At 45.2% G+C, this 13,359-nt stretch overlaps 1 protein-coding gene across 2 annotated transcripts in view; it reads left to right on the top strand.

Annotated features, from left to right (window-relative positions):
• The first annotated feature begins 438 nt into the window (after positions 1 to 438).
• Positions 439 to 13,359, top strand: part of LOC118371510 (epidermal growth factor receptor substrate 15-like 1) — a 73,680-nt gene continuing 60,759 nt past the window's right edge. For both annotated transcript variants that reach the window (XM_052476072.1, XM_052476073.1), the window contains exons 1-9: positions 439 to 612; positions 1,350 to 1,391; positions 5,643 to 5,732; positions 5,905 to 5,952; positions 6,043 to 6,138; positions 6,758 to 6,829; positions 9,095 to 9,220; positions 9,939 to 9,998; positions 10,165 to 10,518. In XM_052476072.1, the coding sequence (XP_052332032.1) occupies positions 586 to 612; positions 1,350 to 1,391; positions 5,643 to 5,732; positions 5,905 to 5,952; positions 6,043 to 6,138; positions 6,758 to 6,829; positions 9,095 to 9,220; positions 9,939 to 9,998; positions 10,165 to 10,518 (915 nt within the window). In that variant the 5' untranslated portion in view covers positions 439 to 585. The remainder of the gene's footprint in view (positions 613 to 1,349; positions 1,392 to 5,642; positions 5,733 to 5,904; positions 5,953 to 6,042; positions 6,139 to 6,757; positions 6,830 to 9,094; positions 9,221 to 9,938; positions 9,999 to 10,164; positions 10,519 to 13,359) is intronic.

The raw sequence follows: 13,359 nt of genomic DNA, 5'->3' as shown, positions 1-13,359 counted from the left end.
AAGCAATAAAATGAAGAAAAAAAAACGGTAATAAAGACAGACAATAAATTAGAAAAATAGTGCGCCTGTTGAATAACAAGCACAGTAAATTAGCTAAATGGCTCGGCAATAAGTGATCCAACTTGACTGGGACACAATGCAGATAGCCCAGTTAGCCAATGTGCGGGACCACTGGTTGTTCGGGCCAATTGAGGTAGTATGTACATTAATGTATAGTTAAAGTGACTATGCATATAAGATCAACAGAGAGTAGCAGCAGCGTAAAATAGGGATGGGGGAACACAATGCAAATAGTCTGGGTACCCATTTGGTTACCTGTTCAGGAGTCTTATCGCTTGGGCGTAAAAACTGTTGAGTAGCCTTTTTGTCCTAGGCTTGGCACTGAATAGAAGGGTGAACAATGGAAAAGGGTGTAGCTAGTTCTATTCAATTGTTTTCTTTTATTCGGTGTTACTGAAAATAACAAGTTTTCCCTCCCCATGCATTCATGCTCCTCCACACCACTGATGTAAACAATGCCGAGCTGTCAGTGGTGAGGCGCGTCGTAGCTTCAAGGGTGTGCGCGCTCTCGACACAGCAGGAAATATGGCGGCGCTCATGACTCTCACCCAGGTAACTCCAAATACGTACTTTCCAGTTGTTTTTGCTATGGTTAAATGGTGTACATGAGCTAGTTATTCACACATCTCGAAAGTGATTGAATTATATGGTAACCACTAGCCGAGAAGTCAAAGATTGATGCATGTACCCTTGTTAGCTATCTAGCTAGCTGTTAGCATTTTCGCCAGCAACAGGAAGGGAGCCGACAATGTAGCTCAGTTCGTGTAGCTAAATGATTGCTATCTAGCTGTAGCTATGTTTTCCTAATATCATGAATCACATTGACAATCAATGTTTTACTATCGTAGTTGTGTCAGTAATACTGTCACTGTCAAACAATTAGCTACGAGTCTTATTTGAAGTTAGCTTGCAGCCAAGTCACCAAAAGTTGAGCTGTTAGCTGTTAGCTCCAGTGTTTGTTAGCTCAGCTGTAATTTCCTTCTTTATCTTCCTAATCGTCACTGTTCACACTGTTTATTATGGCTGTTGACTTGCTCATCATTATTACAAGTAATGTGGGTTGCTCGACTTAAGAGTCATGGCAGCCTTGAAACCACTTCATACTGACAGTGACACAGATTTAGATACTGTTGATTCGCTGTAACTTCACCTGTGACAACATAGGTTACATCTTTCAAGTCTTCCCAAAATGTGTTGAATGTAAAGTAGACCAAAATGTGTAAGTAAACGTGCTATTACATTTAAAAAAAAAACTACATCTCCCCTGACGTTTCTTGATTTCTCTGCAGTTATCGAGCGGAAACCCAGTTTACGAAGTCTACTACAGACAGGTGAATGAATGATAATTTGTGCCATTTATGTTTTGTTTGTTACACCTAAAATGTCAATTTATTTGCTATGTCTCTACATAAGCTACAGCCACTCTGCTCCTTCCTTCTACAATGCATTACATTGCAGTTCCAATTAGGGATGTGACAAATGGACAATCTCGCTTAAGGTTTAAACGGCCATTTTTAATAAATCGGTTTTCCGTTAAAACGATAAGAAAACATCATACAATTCCACATCAATTTACAATGCAGAATAATGTCGCTATTACATATGTATGACCGCAAGGGCTGATTAATGAAGTAATATCTACCGTAACCCTTTACAGACAGAACGCAGCTACAGTATAACATGTCGATATCGACGATTGATAACTTTTCAGACAATTAAAAAAACAGTGCCGCATCAGGTCTGTACCTTTGCAGCGCCGCAGCTCGATATTGTTTGGTTGACGGTTCTGATTGCCGAGTGATGGATTTGAGTCCCACTTCAGAAGCGACATTCCTTTACAGACAAGTAAAACGTCCGTTCATATCACCAGACAATGTTTCGTGTCGGCGTTTGAAAACCCGTAGTGTAGCCTACCCTCACAGACAATCAAACATGCAGTAGCGGAGACGCTTTCAAGGGGCCACATCCCAATACGTCTGAAAAGCGTAATCGATACAGGCTACTGTAATTTCATATGAGACCAAAACTAAGAGTAGGTTACCCCTCTAAGACATCGGTGCGGTGAATAGGCTTTTATACTATACACACAACAGACCGAAGACTGAACACACTTGCTTCATTAGCGAGCAGGCAGGCCAGGGAGAGAGAGGTAGAAGCGTGCTCATATGTTTTGGTAATCTTCATCTTGCAGTGTTTTGTCATGCGTTGCAAATTCACCAAGTAGTTTCCGTTTTGACTCTTTCTCTCTGGTTGTATTTGAATTGCACAACTTCCCCAGGCCTTTCCAGCCTATTGGCTATAACACAGAAAATAATGTATTGTTATAACTGAACTGTGATTTATAATTAAGTGGGGGTAAAATACATGGTTTTTCGGTTAGGGATTTTTTTGTTAACGTTAGGGATCCCAATGTTGAAACTTTTATACCCAATAAGTGTTGCAGTTTCAATGTTGCAGAGTGGCTGTATACAGGGCTAATGAGCAGAGTGGCTGTATACAGGGCTAATGAGCAGAGTGGCTGTATACAGGGCTAATGAGCAGAGTGGCTGTATACAGGGCTAATGAGCAGAGTGGCTGTATACAGGGCTAATGAGCAGAGTGGCTGTATACAGGGCTAATGAGCAGAGTGGCTGTATACAGGGCTAATGAGCAGAGTGGCTGTATACAGGGCTAATGAGCAGAGTGGCTGTATACAGGGCTAATGAGCAGAGTGGCTGTATACAGGGCTAATGAGCAGAGTGGCTGTATACAGGGCTAATGAGCAGAGTGTCTGTATACAGGGCTAATGAGCAGAGTGGCTGTATACAGGGCTAATGAGCAGAGTGGCTGTATACAGGGCTAATGAGCAGAGTGGCTGTATACAGGGCTAATGAGCAGAGTGGCTGTATACAGGGCTAATGAGCAGAGTGGCTGTATACAGGGCTAATGTTGCAGAGTGGCTGTATACAGGGCTAATGAGCAGAGTGGCTGTATACAGGGCTAATGAGCAGAGTGGCTGTATACAGGGCTAATGAGCAGAGTGGCTGTATACAGGGCTAATGAGCAGAGTGGCTGTATACAGGGCTAATGAGCAGAGTGGCTGTATACAGGGGTAATGAGCAGAGTGACTGAATACAGGGCTAATGAGCAGAGTGACTGAATACAGGGCTAATGAGCAGAGTGGCTGTATACAGGGCTAATGAGCAGAGTGGCTGTATACAGGGCTAATGAGCAGAGTGGCTGTATACAGGGCTAATGAGCAGAGTGGCTGTATACAGGGCTAATGAGCAGAGTGGCTGTATACAGGGCTAATGAGCAGAGTGGCTGTATACAGGGCTAATGAGCAGAGTGGCTGTATACAGGGCTAATGAGCAGAGTGGCTGTATACAGGGCTAATGAGCAGAGTGGCTGTATACAGGGCTAATGTTGCTGGCTGTATACAGGGCTAATGAGCAGAGTGGCTGTAGACAGGGCTAATGAGCAGAGTGGCTGTATACAGGGCTAATGTTGCAGAGTGGCTGTATACAGGGCTAATGAGCAGAGTGTCTGTATACAGGGCTAATGAGCAGAGTGGCTGTATACAGGGCTAATGAGCAGAGTGACTGAATACAGGGCTAATGAGCAGAGTGGCTGTATACAGGGCTAATGAGCAGAGTGGCTGTATACAGGGCTAATGAGCAGAGTGGCTGTATACAGGGCTAATGAGCAGAGTGGCTGTATACAGGGCTAATGAGCAGAGTGGCTGTATACAGGGCTAATGAGCAGAGTGGCTGTATACAGGGCTAATGTTGCTGGCTGTATACAGGGCTAATGAGCAGAGTGGCTGTAGACAGGGCTAATGAGCAGAGTGGCTGTATACAGGGCTAATGTTGCAGAGTGGCTGTATACAGGGCTAATGAGCAGAGTGTCTGTATACAGGGCTAATGAGCAGAGTGGCTGTATACAGGGCTAATGAGCAGAGTGACTGAATACAGGGCTAATGAGCAGAGTGGCTGTATACAGGGCTAATGAGCAGAGTGGCTGTATACAGGGCTAATGAGCAGAGTGGCTGTATACAGGGCTAATGAGCAGAGTGGCTGTAGACAGGGCTAATGAGCAGAGTGGCTGTATACAGGGCTAATGTTGCAGAGTGGCTGTATACAGGGCTAATGAGCAGAGTGGCTGTATACAGGGCTAATGAGCAGAGTGGCTGAATACAGGGCTAATGAGCAGAGTGGCTGAATACAGGGCTAATGTTGCAGTGTGGCTGTATACAGGGCTAATGAGCAGAGTGTCTGTATACAGGGCTAATGAGCAGAGTGTCTGTATACAGGGCTAATGAGCAGAGTGTCTGTATACAGGGCTAATGAGCAGAGTGGCTGTAGACAGGGCTAATGTTGCAGTGTGGCTGTATACAGGGCTAATGAGCAGAGTGGCTGTATACAGGGCTAATGAGCAGAGTGGCTGTATACAGGGCTAATGAGCAGAGTGGCTGTATACAGGGCTAATGAGCAGAGTGGCTGTATACAGGGCTAATGAGCAGAGTGGCTGTATACAGGGCTAATGTTGCAGAGTGGCTGTATACAGGGCTAATGTTGCAGAGTGGCTGTATACAGGGGTAATGTTGCAGAGTGGCTGTATACAGGGCTAATGAGCAGAGTGTCTGTATACAGGGCTAATGAGCAGAGTGGCTGTATACAGGGCTAATGAGCAGAGTGGCTGTATACAGGGCTAATGAGCAGAGTGTCTGTATACAGGGCTAATGAGCAGAGTGGCTGTAGACAGGGCTAATGTTGCAGGGTGGCTGTATACAGGGCTAATGAGCAGAGTGGCTGTATACAGGGCTAATGAGCAGAGTGGCTGTATACAGGGCTAATGAGCAGAGTGGCTGTAGACAGGGCTAATGTTGCAGTGTGGCTGTATACAGGGCTAATGAGCAGAGTGGCTGTATACAGGGCTAATGAGCAGAGTGGCTGTATACAGGGCTAATGAGCAGAGTGCCTGTATACAGGGCTAATGAGCAGAGTGGCTGTATACAGGGCTAATGAGCAGAGTGGCTGTATACAGGGCTAATGAGCAGAGTGGCTGTATACAGGGCTAATGAGCAGAGTGGCTGTATACAGGGATAATGAGCAGAGTGGCTGTATACAGGGCTAATGAGCAGAGTGGCTGTATACAGGGCTAATGAGCAGAGTGGCTGTATACAGGGCTAATGAGCAGAGTGGCTGTATACAAGGCTAATGAGCAGAGTGGCTGTATACAGGGCTAATGAGCAGAGTGGCTGAATACAGGGCTAATGTTGCAGTGTGGCTGTATACAGGGCTAATGAGCAGAGTGGCTGTATACAGGGCTAATGAGCAGAGTGGCTGTATACAGGGCTAATGAGCAGAGTGGCTGTATACAGGGCTAATGAGCAGAGTGGCTGTATACAGGGGTAATGAGCAGAGTGGCTGTATACAGGGCTAATGTTGCAGAGTGGCTGTATACAGGGCTAATGTTGCAGAGTGGCTGTATACAGGGCTAATGTTGCAGAGTGGCTGTATACAGGGCTAATGAGCAGAGTGACTGTATACAGAAGCACAACCAGCTGATTACATTACCTCCTTTCCGTTCCCCCATTGAAGGTGGATCTGGGAGACACTGGGACAGTAGGAGCTGCAGATGCTGCTCAGTTCCTGAAGAAATCAGGCCTTTCAGACAGTACCTTAGGAAAAGTGAGTAGCAGACGCACACACACACACACACACACACACACACACACACACACACACACACACACACACACACACACACACACACACACACACACACACACACTCTCAGTAAACTGCACACTTCATATCCAAGACTACATATAGTTACACCATATTATTTGACAATTTTCAGATCTGGGATTTGGCCGATCCAGAAAGGAAGGGTTTCTTGGACAAACGGGTAAATAAAACGAACCTCTATTACTTCTTACTACCAAATAATGAATGATTTCCCACATGAACCACTGACCAGATCCTCTGACCTTCCCAGGGTTTCTTTGTAGCGTTGAGGTTGGTGGCCTCAGCTCAGGGTGGCAACGACATCAGTCTCAACAACCTCAATCAGACTCTAGCAGCACCCAAGTTTGTGAGTGATACTTTACTTACTTAGCACCAACTATATGGTCCTCGTAGGGAACGTGTGTTTTGTAGTATCGTGTGTATTATTATGTTTTAAAACAAAAGTAGAAACATGCACTTGATCTTCTCAATCATTTCAGCAATGAACACAAGATGAATAAGTTATCTAGCTAACCTGCCTAAATAATCTGAAAATAACTTTGTTTTAGCAGGTTAAGTTTTAAATAGGAATGGTCCAATTGACTCAACAACCAAAAAACACATGTCTAAGTTTATCTTTCTTAATGTATCAGAAAATCAACAGTTATTTCTGGTTGTTTATTAAATTTAGCTGGTGTTGATACCCCTCTGTTGATCTTATCTTCATTGGGGTAATCTCAGGCGTCATATCAGTGTGACTCTGCTCATTAAATTCCATGATTTAAAAAATATATATATAAAATGACAACACTTGTTGAAAATTCCCAGAGCCATTTAAGGAATACAATACAAGTATATTTTTATATTTTTTTCACCCCAATATGTGGCTCTTCAAACTCCATGTCCAGCTTGCGATGACCTGAAATGAACATGACATGACGTGGTCTTTATTGAAACAATCTAAAGTTGTTTTTGTATTGTTGCAGAGAGACACAAATACTCCGTTGCTCAGCACATCGCTGAGTACACCTTCATCTGATTCCCACTGGGCTGTAAGGGTGAGCATTCATACCTGTTGTACGTAGAAATGAATGAATCAATGATAGATATGCTGTGCCTTCAGAAAGCATTCAAATCAAATCAAAGTCTATTTGTCACGTGCGCCGAATACAACAAGTGTAGGTAGACCTTACAGTGAAATGCTTACTTACAGGCTCTAACCTATAGTGCAAAAAAGGTATTAGGTGAACAATAGGTAAGTATCCTTATTCCACATTTTGTTGTGTTATAGCCTGAATTCAAAATGGATTAGCCCGCTAGCCAGGTAATGATGACAAAATGGATTAGCCAGCTAGCTGGGTAAGGATGACAAAATGGATTAGCCAGCTAGCCGGGTAATGATGACAAAATGGATTAGCCCGCTAGCCGGGTAATGATGACAAAATGGATTAGCCAGCTAGCCAGGTAATGATGACAAAATGGATTAGCCAGCTAGCCAGGTAATGATGACAAAATGGATTAGCCCGCTAGCCAGGTAATGATGACAAAATGGATTAGCCAGCTAGCCGGGTAATGATGACAAAAAGCCAGCTAGCAGGGTAATGATGACAAAATGGATTAGCCAGCTAGCAGGGTAATGATGACAAAATGGATTAGCCAGCTAGCAAAATGGATTAGCCAGGGGGTAATGATGACAAAATGGATTAGCCAGCTAGCCGGGTAATGATGACAAAATGATGACAAATGACAAAATGGATTAGCCAGCTAGCCAGGTAATGATGACAAAATGGATTAGCCAGCTAGCCGGGTAATGATGACAAAATGGATTAGCCAGCTAGCCGGGTAATGATGACAAAATGGATTAGCCAGCTAGCCGGGTAATGATGACAAAATGGATTAGCCAGCTAGCCGGGTAATGATGACAAAATGGATTAGCCAGCTAGCCGGGTAATGATGACAAAATGGATTAGCCAGCTAGCCGGGTAATGATGACAAAATGAAAACATGTTTTTCATTTTTTTTTTTTGAAAATTAAATATAGAAATATCTCATTTACGTACACTGTAAGTATTCACACACCTGAGTCAATACGTCTTAGAATCAATCACTTTTGGCAGCGATTACAGCTGTGAGTCAGTCTGGGTAAGTCTGTAAGAGGTTTGCACACCTGCATTGTAAACATCTTGCCCAGTATTCTTTTCTAAATTCTTCATGCTCTGTCAAATTGGATGTCTATCATTGCTAGACAACCATTTTCAAGTCTTTCCATAGATTTTCAGGCAGATTTAAGTCAAAACTGTCCACTGTCTTCTTGGTAAGCAACTCCAGTGTAGATTTGGCCTTGTGTTTTAGGTTATTGTCCTGCTGAAAGGTGAATTCAACTCCCAGTATCTGGTGGAAAGCAGACTGAAGCAGGTTTTACAGTCATGAAAATCCTGGATAATTCATGGATTTAAAAAAAATTGTGTTTTCCATACCTGGAAATGTATGAAATCAAAAAAGTAATGGAAATTAATTTCTGTTAATGTAATTTATTTAGGCACAGTTTTAAAATACTTTATTGATCAAAAAGAAATCAAACGTATCAGCTAGGATCGGAGTGTCATTTGGCGCTCATCACCTGCGTGTTTGTGAGACAAGTGAGCAGTTGTTCAAGGAAGAGTCCATTTACAGCAGCAGGTGGAACTAGCCTATAAAATATGATAGGGAACAGACTAATAGCTTGGTAGCCAATTCAAAACATATCGTGTACCCTCTAGTTGACTGTTTAACTATTATTAGCATGTTTTCATCTTTTCGTCATGTCCCAAAAAAACTTTACAACAACACTTGCGAACACTATTATTGCACACAGAGTGAGTCCATGCAACTTATTATGTGACTCGTTAAGCACATTTCTACTCCTGAATGTATTTAGTTAGGCTTGCCATAACAAGGGGGTTGAATACTTATGGACTCGAGACATTTCAGCTTTTCAGTTTTAATTAATTTGCAAAGAAATGGTAAAAACATGACTCAATTTTGGCATTATGTGATATTATGTGTAGGCCAGTAACACAAATTCTCAATTGAATCCATTTTAAATTCAGGCTCTAACACAATAAAAATGTGGTATAAGTCCAGGGGTATGAATCATTTTTGAAGTCATCTCTTTCTCTCTTTCCTTGTCTCTCTCTCTCCCATGTCTCTCTCTCTCCCTGTCTCTCTCTCTCTTCCTCTTTCTCTCCCTGTCTCTCTTTCCCTCTGTCTCTCTCCCTGTCTCTCTCTCTCCCTGTCTCTCTCTCTCCCTGTCTCTCTCTCTCCCTGTCTTGCCTTTCCTCCAGTCTGATGAAAAAAGGAAGTTTGATGGCATCTTTGAAAGTCTTCTACCAGTCAACGGTCTTTTGTCTGGAGACCAAGTCAAACCTGTCCTGATCAACTCCAAACTACCCATGGATGTGTTAGGAAGGGTAAGCACATGACAAGGTTCTGTCCAAAAACAATCCCTACCCCCTACCCCACGCCCTACCCCCGGCCCCTACCCCACCCCCTAGGCCCTACCCCTAGCCCCTACCCTAGCCCCTAACCCCTAGCCCCTACCCCCTACCCCACGCCCTACCCCCGCCCCTACCCCACCCCCTAGGCCCTACCCCTACCCCCTACCCCACGCCCTACCCCCTACCCCACGCCCTACCCCCGGCCCCTACCCCACCCCCTAGGCCCTACCCCTACCCCCTACCCCACGCCCTACCCCCTAGCCCCTACCCTAGCCCCTAATCCCTAGCCCCCACCCCCTACCCCCTAGCCCCTACCCCACCCCTACCCCCTATCCCCTACCCCTATCCCCTACCCCACCCCTAGCCCCTACCCTAGCTCCTAGCCCCTACCCTGCTCCTATCCCCCCCTACCACACCCCTAGCCCCTACCCCCATCCCCCTACCCCCTAGCCCCTACCCCACATCCCCTACCCCCTAGCCCCTACCCTAGCTCCTATCCCCTAGCCCCTACCCCACATCCCCTACCCCCTAGCCCCTACCCCACATCCCCTACCCCACATCCCCTACCCCCTAGCCCCTACCCTAGCTCCTATCCCCTAGCCCCTACCCCACTGTTCCTGTATACTAAGAAGTTAGCTATAACAGATATTGTGACAGTTTGGTCATATTTTTTTTATATTCTGTTCTGTAGATTTGGGACCTCGGTGACGTGGATAAAGATGGACACTTGGACAGAGAGGAGTTTTCAGTGGTAAGTTGATTGGAGGAGAGAGCTCATGGAGTTAAGACTCCAATTAGCCTGGTTACACCTTGCATTAACATGTGGTTTTCGTCATCCTTTCATGACAATCCAATCACTAAGACACACCTACGCAAGGTATAAATGGGGTATAACTGTTTTCTCCTTTCCCCTCCAGGCCATGCACCTGGTGTACAGGGCTATGGAGAAGGAGCCTGTCCCTTCCGTCCTGCCCTCCTCCCTCATCCCTCCATCCAAGAGGAAGAAGTCTGCGGGGGCTCTGCCTGGCGCCGTCTCCGTCCTGCCTCCCTTGTCTGCCCTCGCAGGCCTGTCTGGTCTGTCTCGGACAGCCAGCTCTCCTCCCCTGCCCGGCGCTGTAGCGGCTCTGCCTGGCTTGTCTGGTCTGTCTCGGACAGCAAACTCTCCTCCTCTCAAAGACACCTTACACTCCACCCCAGCTCACAGAAGCATCACCTCCATCAACAGCGCTGGCAGTCTCTCTCCTAAACCTTCGTTCAAAGCCCCCTCACAGGTACGGTACAGTACAGAGTACAGTATCAATCCACACCCTGCCTGGTGAATGGGTCGAAATGCTGTTACACTGTCCCATCTGTGTCACAAATGACACACTATTCCCTAATCCCTATGTAGTGCACTCTTTTTGACGAGAACCCTATGCGGTTGTGAGATTTTACGATTTTCTCCTTTAATGTTATTGCAGACGGTCCTTGATTCCCTCTAATTATTTGACTAGCACATTGAGAAGGCATTAGGGTTCATCCTTGGACTGTCAGCGGGGTAGGTAACGAATCTCAGGAAGTGTAAGAGGCGGCTGTGCTTTTCTTAGTAAAGCCAGGACGTCGTTCAGTCTTCCTCCCTGTTCCTGAGAAGTCTGTTAAGGGTTACAGCAGCTATATACCAACCTGCATTTCCTCTACCTCCTATACCCACTGGGATGGTTCATCTGTCATAAACTCTTCACCCACTGGTTCATCTGTCATAAACCCCAACTCTTCACCCACTGGGATGGTTCATCTGTCATAAACCCTAACTCTTCACCCACTGGTTCATCTGTCATAAACCCTAACTCTTCACCCACTGGAATGGTTCATCTGTCATAAACCCTAACTCTTCACCCACTGGTTCATCTGTCATAAACCCTAACTCTTCACCCACTGGGATGGTTCATCTGTCATAAACCCCAACTCTTCACCCACTGGGATGGTTCATCTGTCATAAACCCCAACTCTTCACCCACTGGGATGGTTCATCTGTCATAAACCCTAACTCTTCACCTACTGGTTCATCTGTCATAAACCCTAACTCTTCACCCACTGGGATGGTTCATCTGTCATAAACCCCAACTCTTCACCCACTGGTTCATCTGTCATAAACCCCAACTCTTCACCCACTGGTTCATCTGTCATAAACCCTAACTCTTCACCCACTGGAATGGTTCATCTGTCATAAACTCTTCACCCACTGGTTCATCTGTCATAAACCCTAACTCTTCACCCACTGGGATGGTTCATCTGTCATAAACCCCAACTCTTCACCTACTGGTTCATCTGTCATAAACCCTAACTCTTCACCTACTGGTTCATCTGTCATAAACCCTAACTCTTCACCCACTGGAATGGTTCATCTGTCATAAACTCTTCACCTACTGGTTCATCTGTCATAAACCCCAACTCTTCACCCACTGGGATGGTTCATCTGTCATAAACCCTAACTCTTCACCCACTGGTTCATCTGTCATAAACCCTAACTCTTCACCCACTGGTTCATCTGTCATAAACCCCAACTCTTCACCCACTGGTTCATCTGTCATAAACCCTAACTCTTCACCCACTGGGATGGTTCATCTGTCATAAACCCCAACTCTTCACCCACTGGGATGGTTCATCTGTCATAAACCCTAACTCTTCACCTACTGGTTCATCTGTCATAAACCCTAACTCTTCACCCACTGGTTCATCTGTCATAAACCCCAACTCTTCACCCACTGGGATGGTTCATCTGTCATAAACCCCAACTCTTCACCCACTGGTTCATCTGTCATAAACCCTAACTCTTCACCCACTGGAATGGTTCATCTGTCATAAACTCTTCACCCACTGGTTCATCTGTCATAAACCTCAACTCTTCACCTACTGGTTCATCTGTCATAAACCCCAACTCTTCACCTACTGGTTCATCTGTCATAAACTCTTCACCCACTGGTTCATCTGTCATAAACCCCAACTCTTCACCTACTGGTTCATCTGTCATAAACCCCAACTCTTCACCCACTGGAATGGTTCATCTGTCATAAACCCCAACTCTTCACCCACTGGTTCATCTGTCATAAACCCCAACTCTTCACCCACTGGGATGGTTCATCTGTCATAAACCCTAACTCTTCACCTACTGGTTCATCTGTCATAAACCCCAACTCTTCACCTACTGGTTCATCTGTCATAAACTCTTCACCCACTGGTTCATCTGTCATAAACCCCAACTCTTCACCTACTGGTTCATCTGTCATAAACCCCAACTCTTCACCCACTGGTTCATCTGTCATAAACCCCAACTCTTCACCCACTGGGATGTTCATCTGTCATAAACCCCAACTCTTCACCCACTGGTTCATCTGTCATAAACCCCAACTCTTCACCCACTGGGATGGTTCATCTGTCATAAACTCTTCACCCACTGGTTCATCTGTCATAAACCCCAACTCTTCACCCACTGGTTCATCTGTCATAAACCCCAACTCTTCACCTACTGGTTCATCTGTCATAAACCCCAACTCTTCACCCACTGGGATGGTTCATCTGTCATAAACTCTTCACCCACTGGTTCATCTGTCATAAACCCCAACTCTTCACCCACTGGTTCATCTGTCATAAACCCTAACTCTTCACCCACTGGTTCATCTGTCATAAACCCCAACTCTTCACCCACTGGTTCATCTGTCATAAACCCTAACTCTTCACCTACTGGTTCATCTGTCATAAACCCCAACTCTTCACCTACTGGTTCATCTGTCATAAACTCTTCACCTATTGGTTCATCTGTCATAAACTCTTCACCTACTGGTTCATCTGTCATAAACCCCAACTCTTCACCTACTGGTTCATCTGTCATAAACCCCAACTCTTCACCTACTGGTTCATCTGTCATAAACCCCAACCCTTCACCCACTGGTTCATCTGTCATAAACCCCAACTCTTCACCCACTGGTTCATCTGTCATAAACCCCAACTCTTCACCTACTGGTTCATCTGTCATAAACCCCAACTCTTCACCTACTGGTTCATCTGTCATAAACCCTAACTCTTCACCTACTGGTTCATCTGTCATAAACCCCAACTCTTCACCTACTGGTTCA

Source organism: Oncorhynchus keta, chromosome 23 (assembly GCF_023373465.1).
Source record: "Oncorhynchus keta strain PuntledgeMale-10-30-2019 chromosome 23, Oket_V2, whole genome shotgun sequence".
NCBI lineage: Eukaryota > Metazoa > Chordata > Actinopteri > Salmoniformes > Salmonidae > Oncorhynchus > Oncorhynchus keta.
This window is presented reverse-complemented; position numbering and strand designations above follow the sequence as displayed.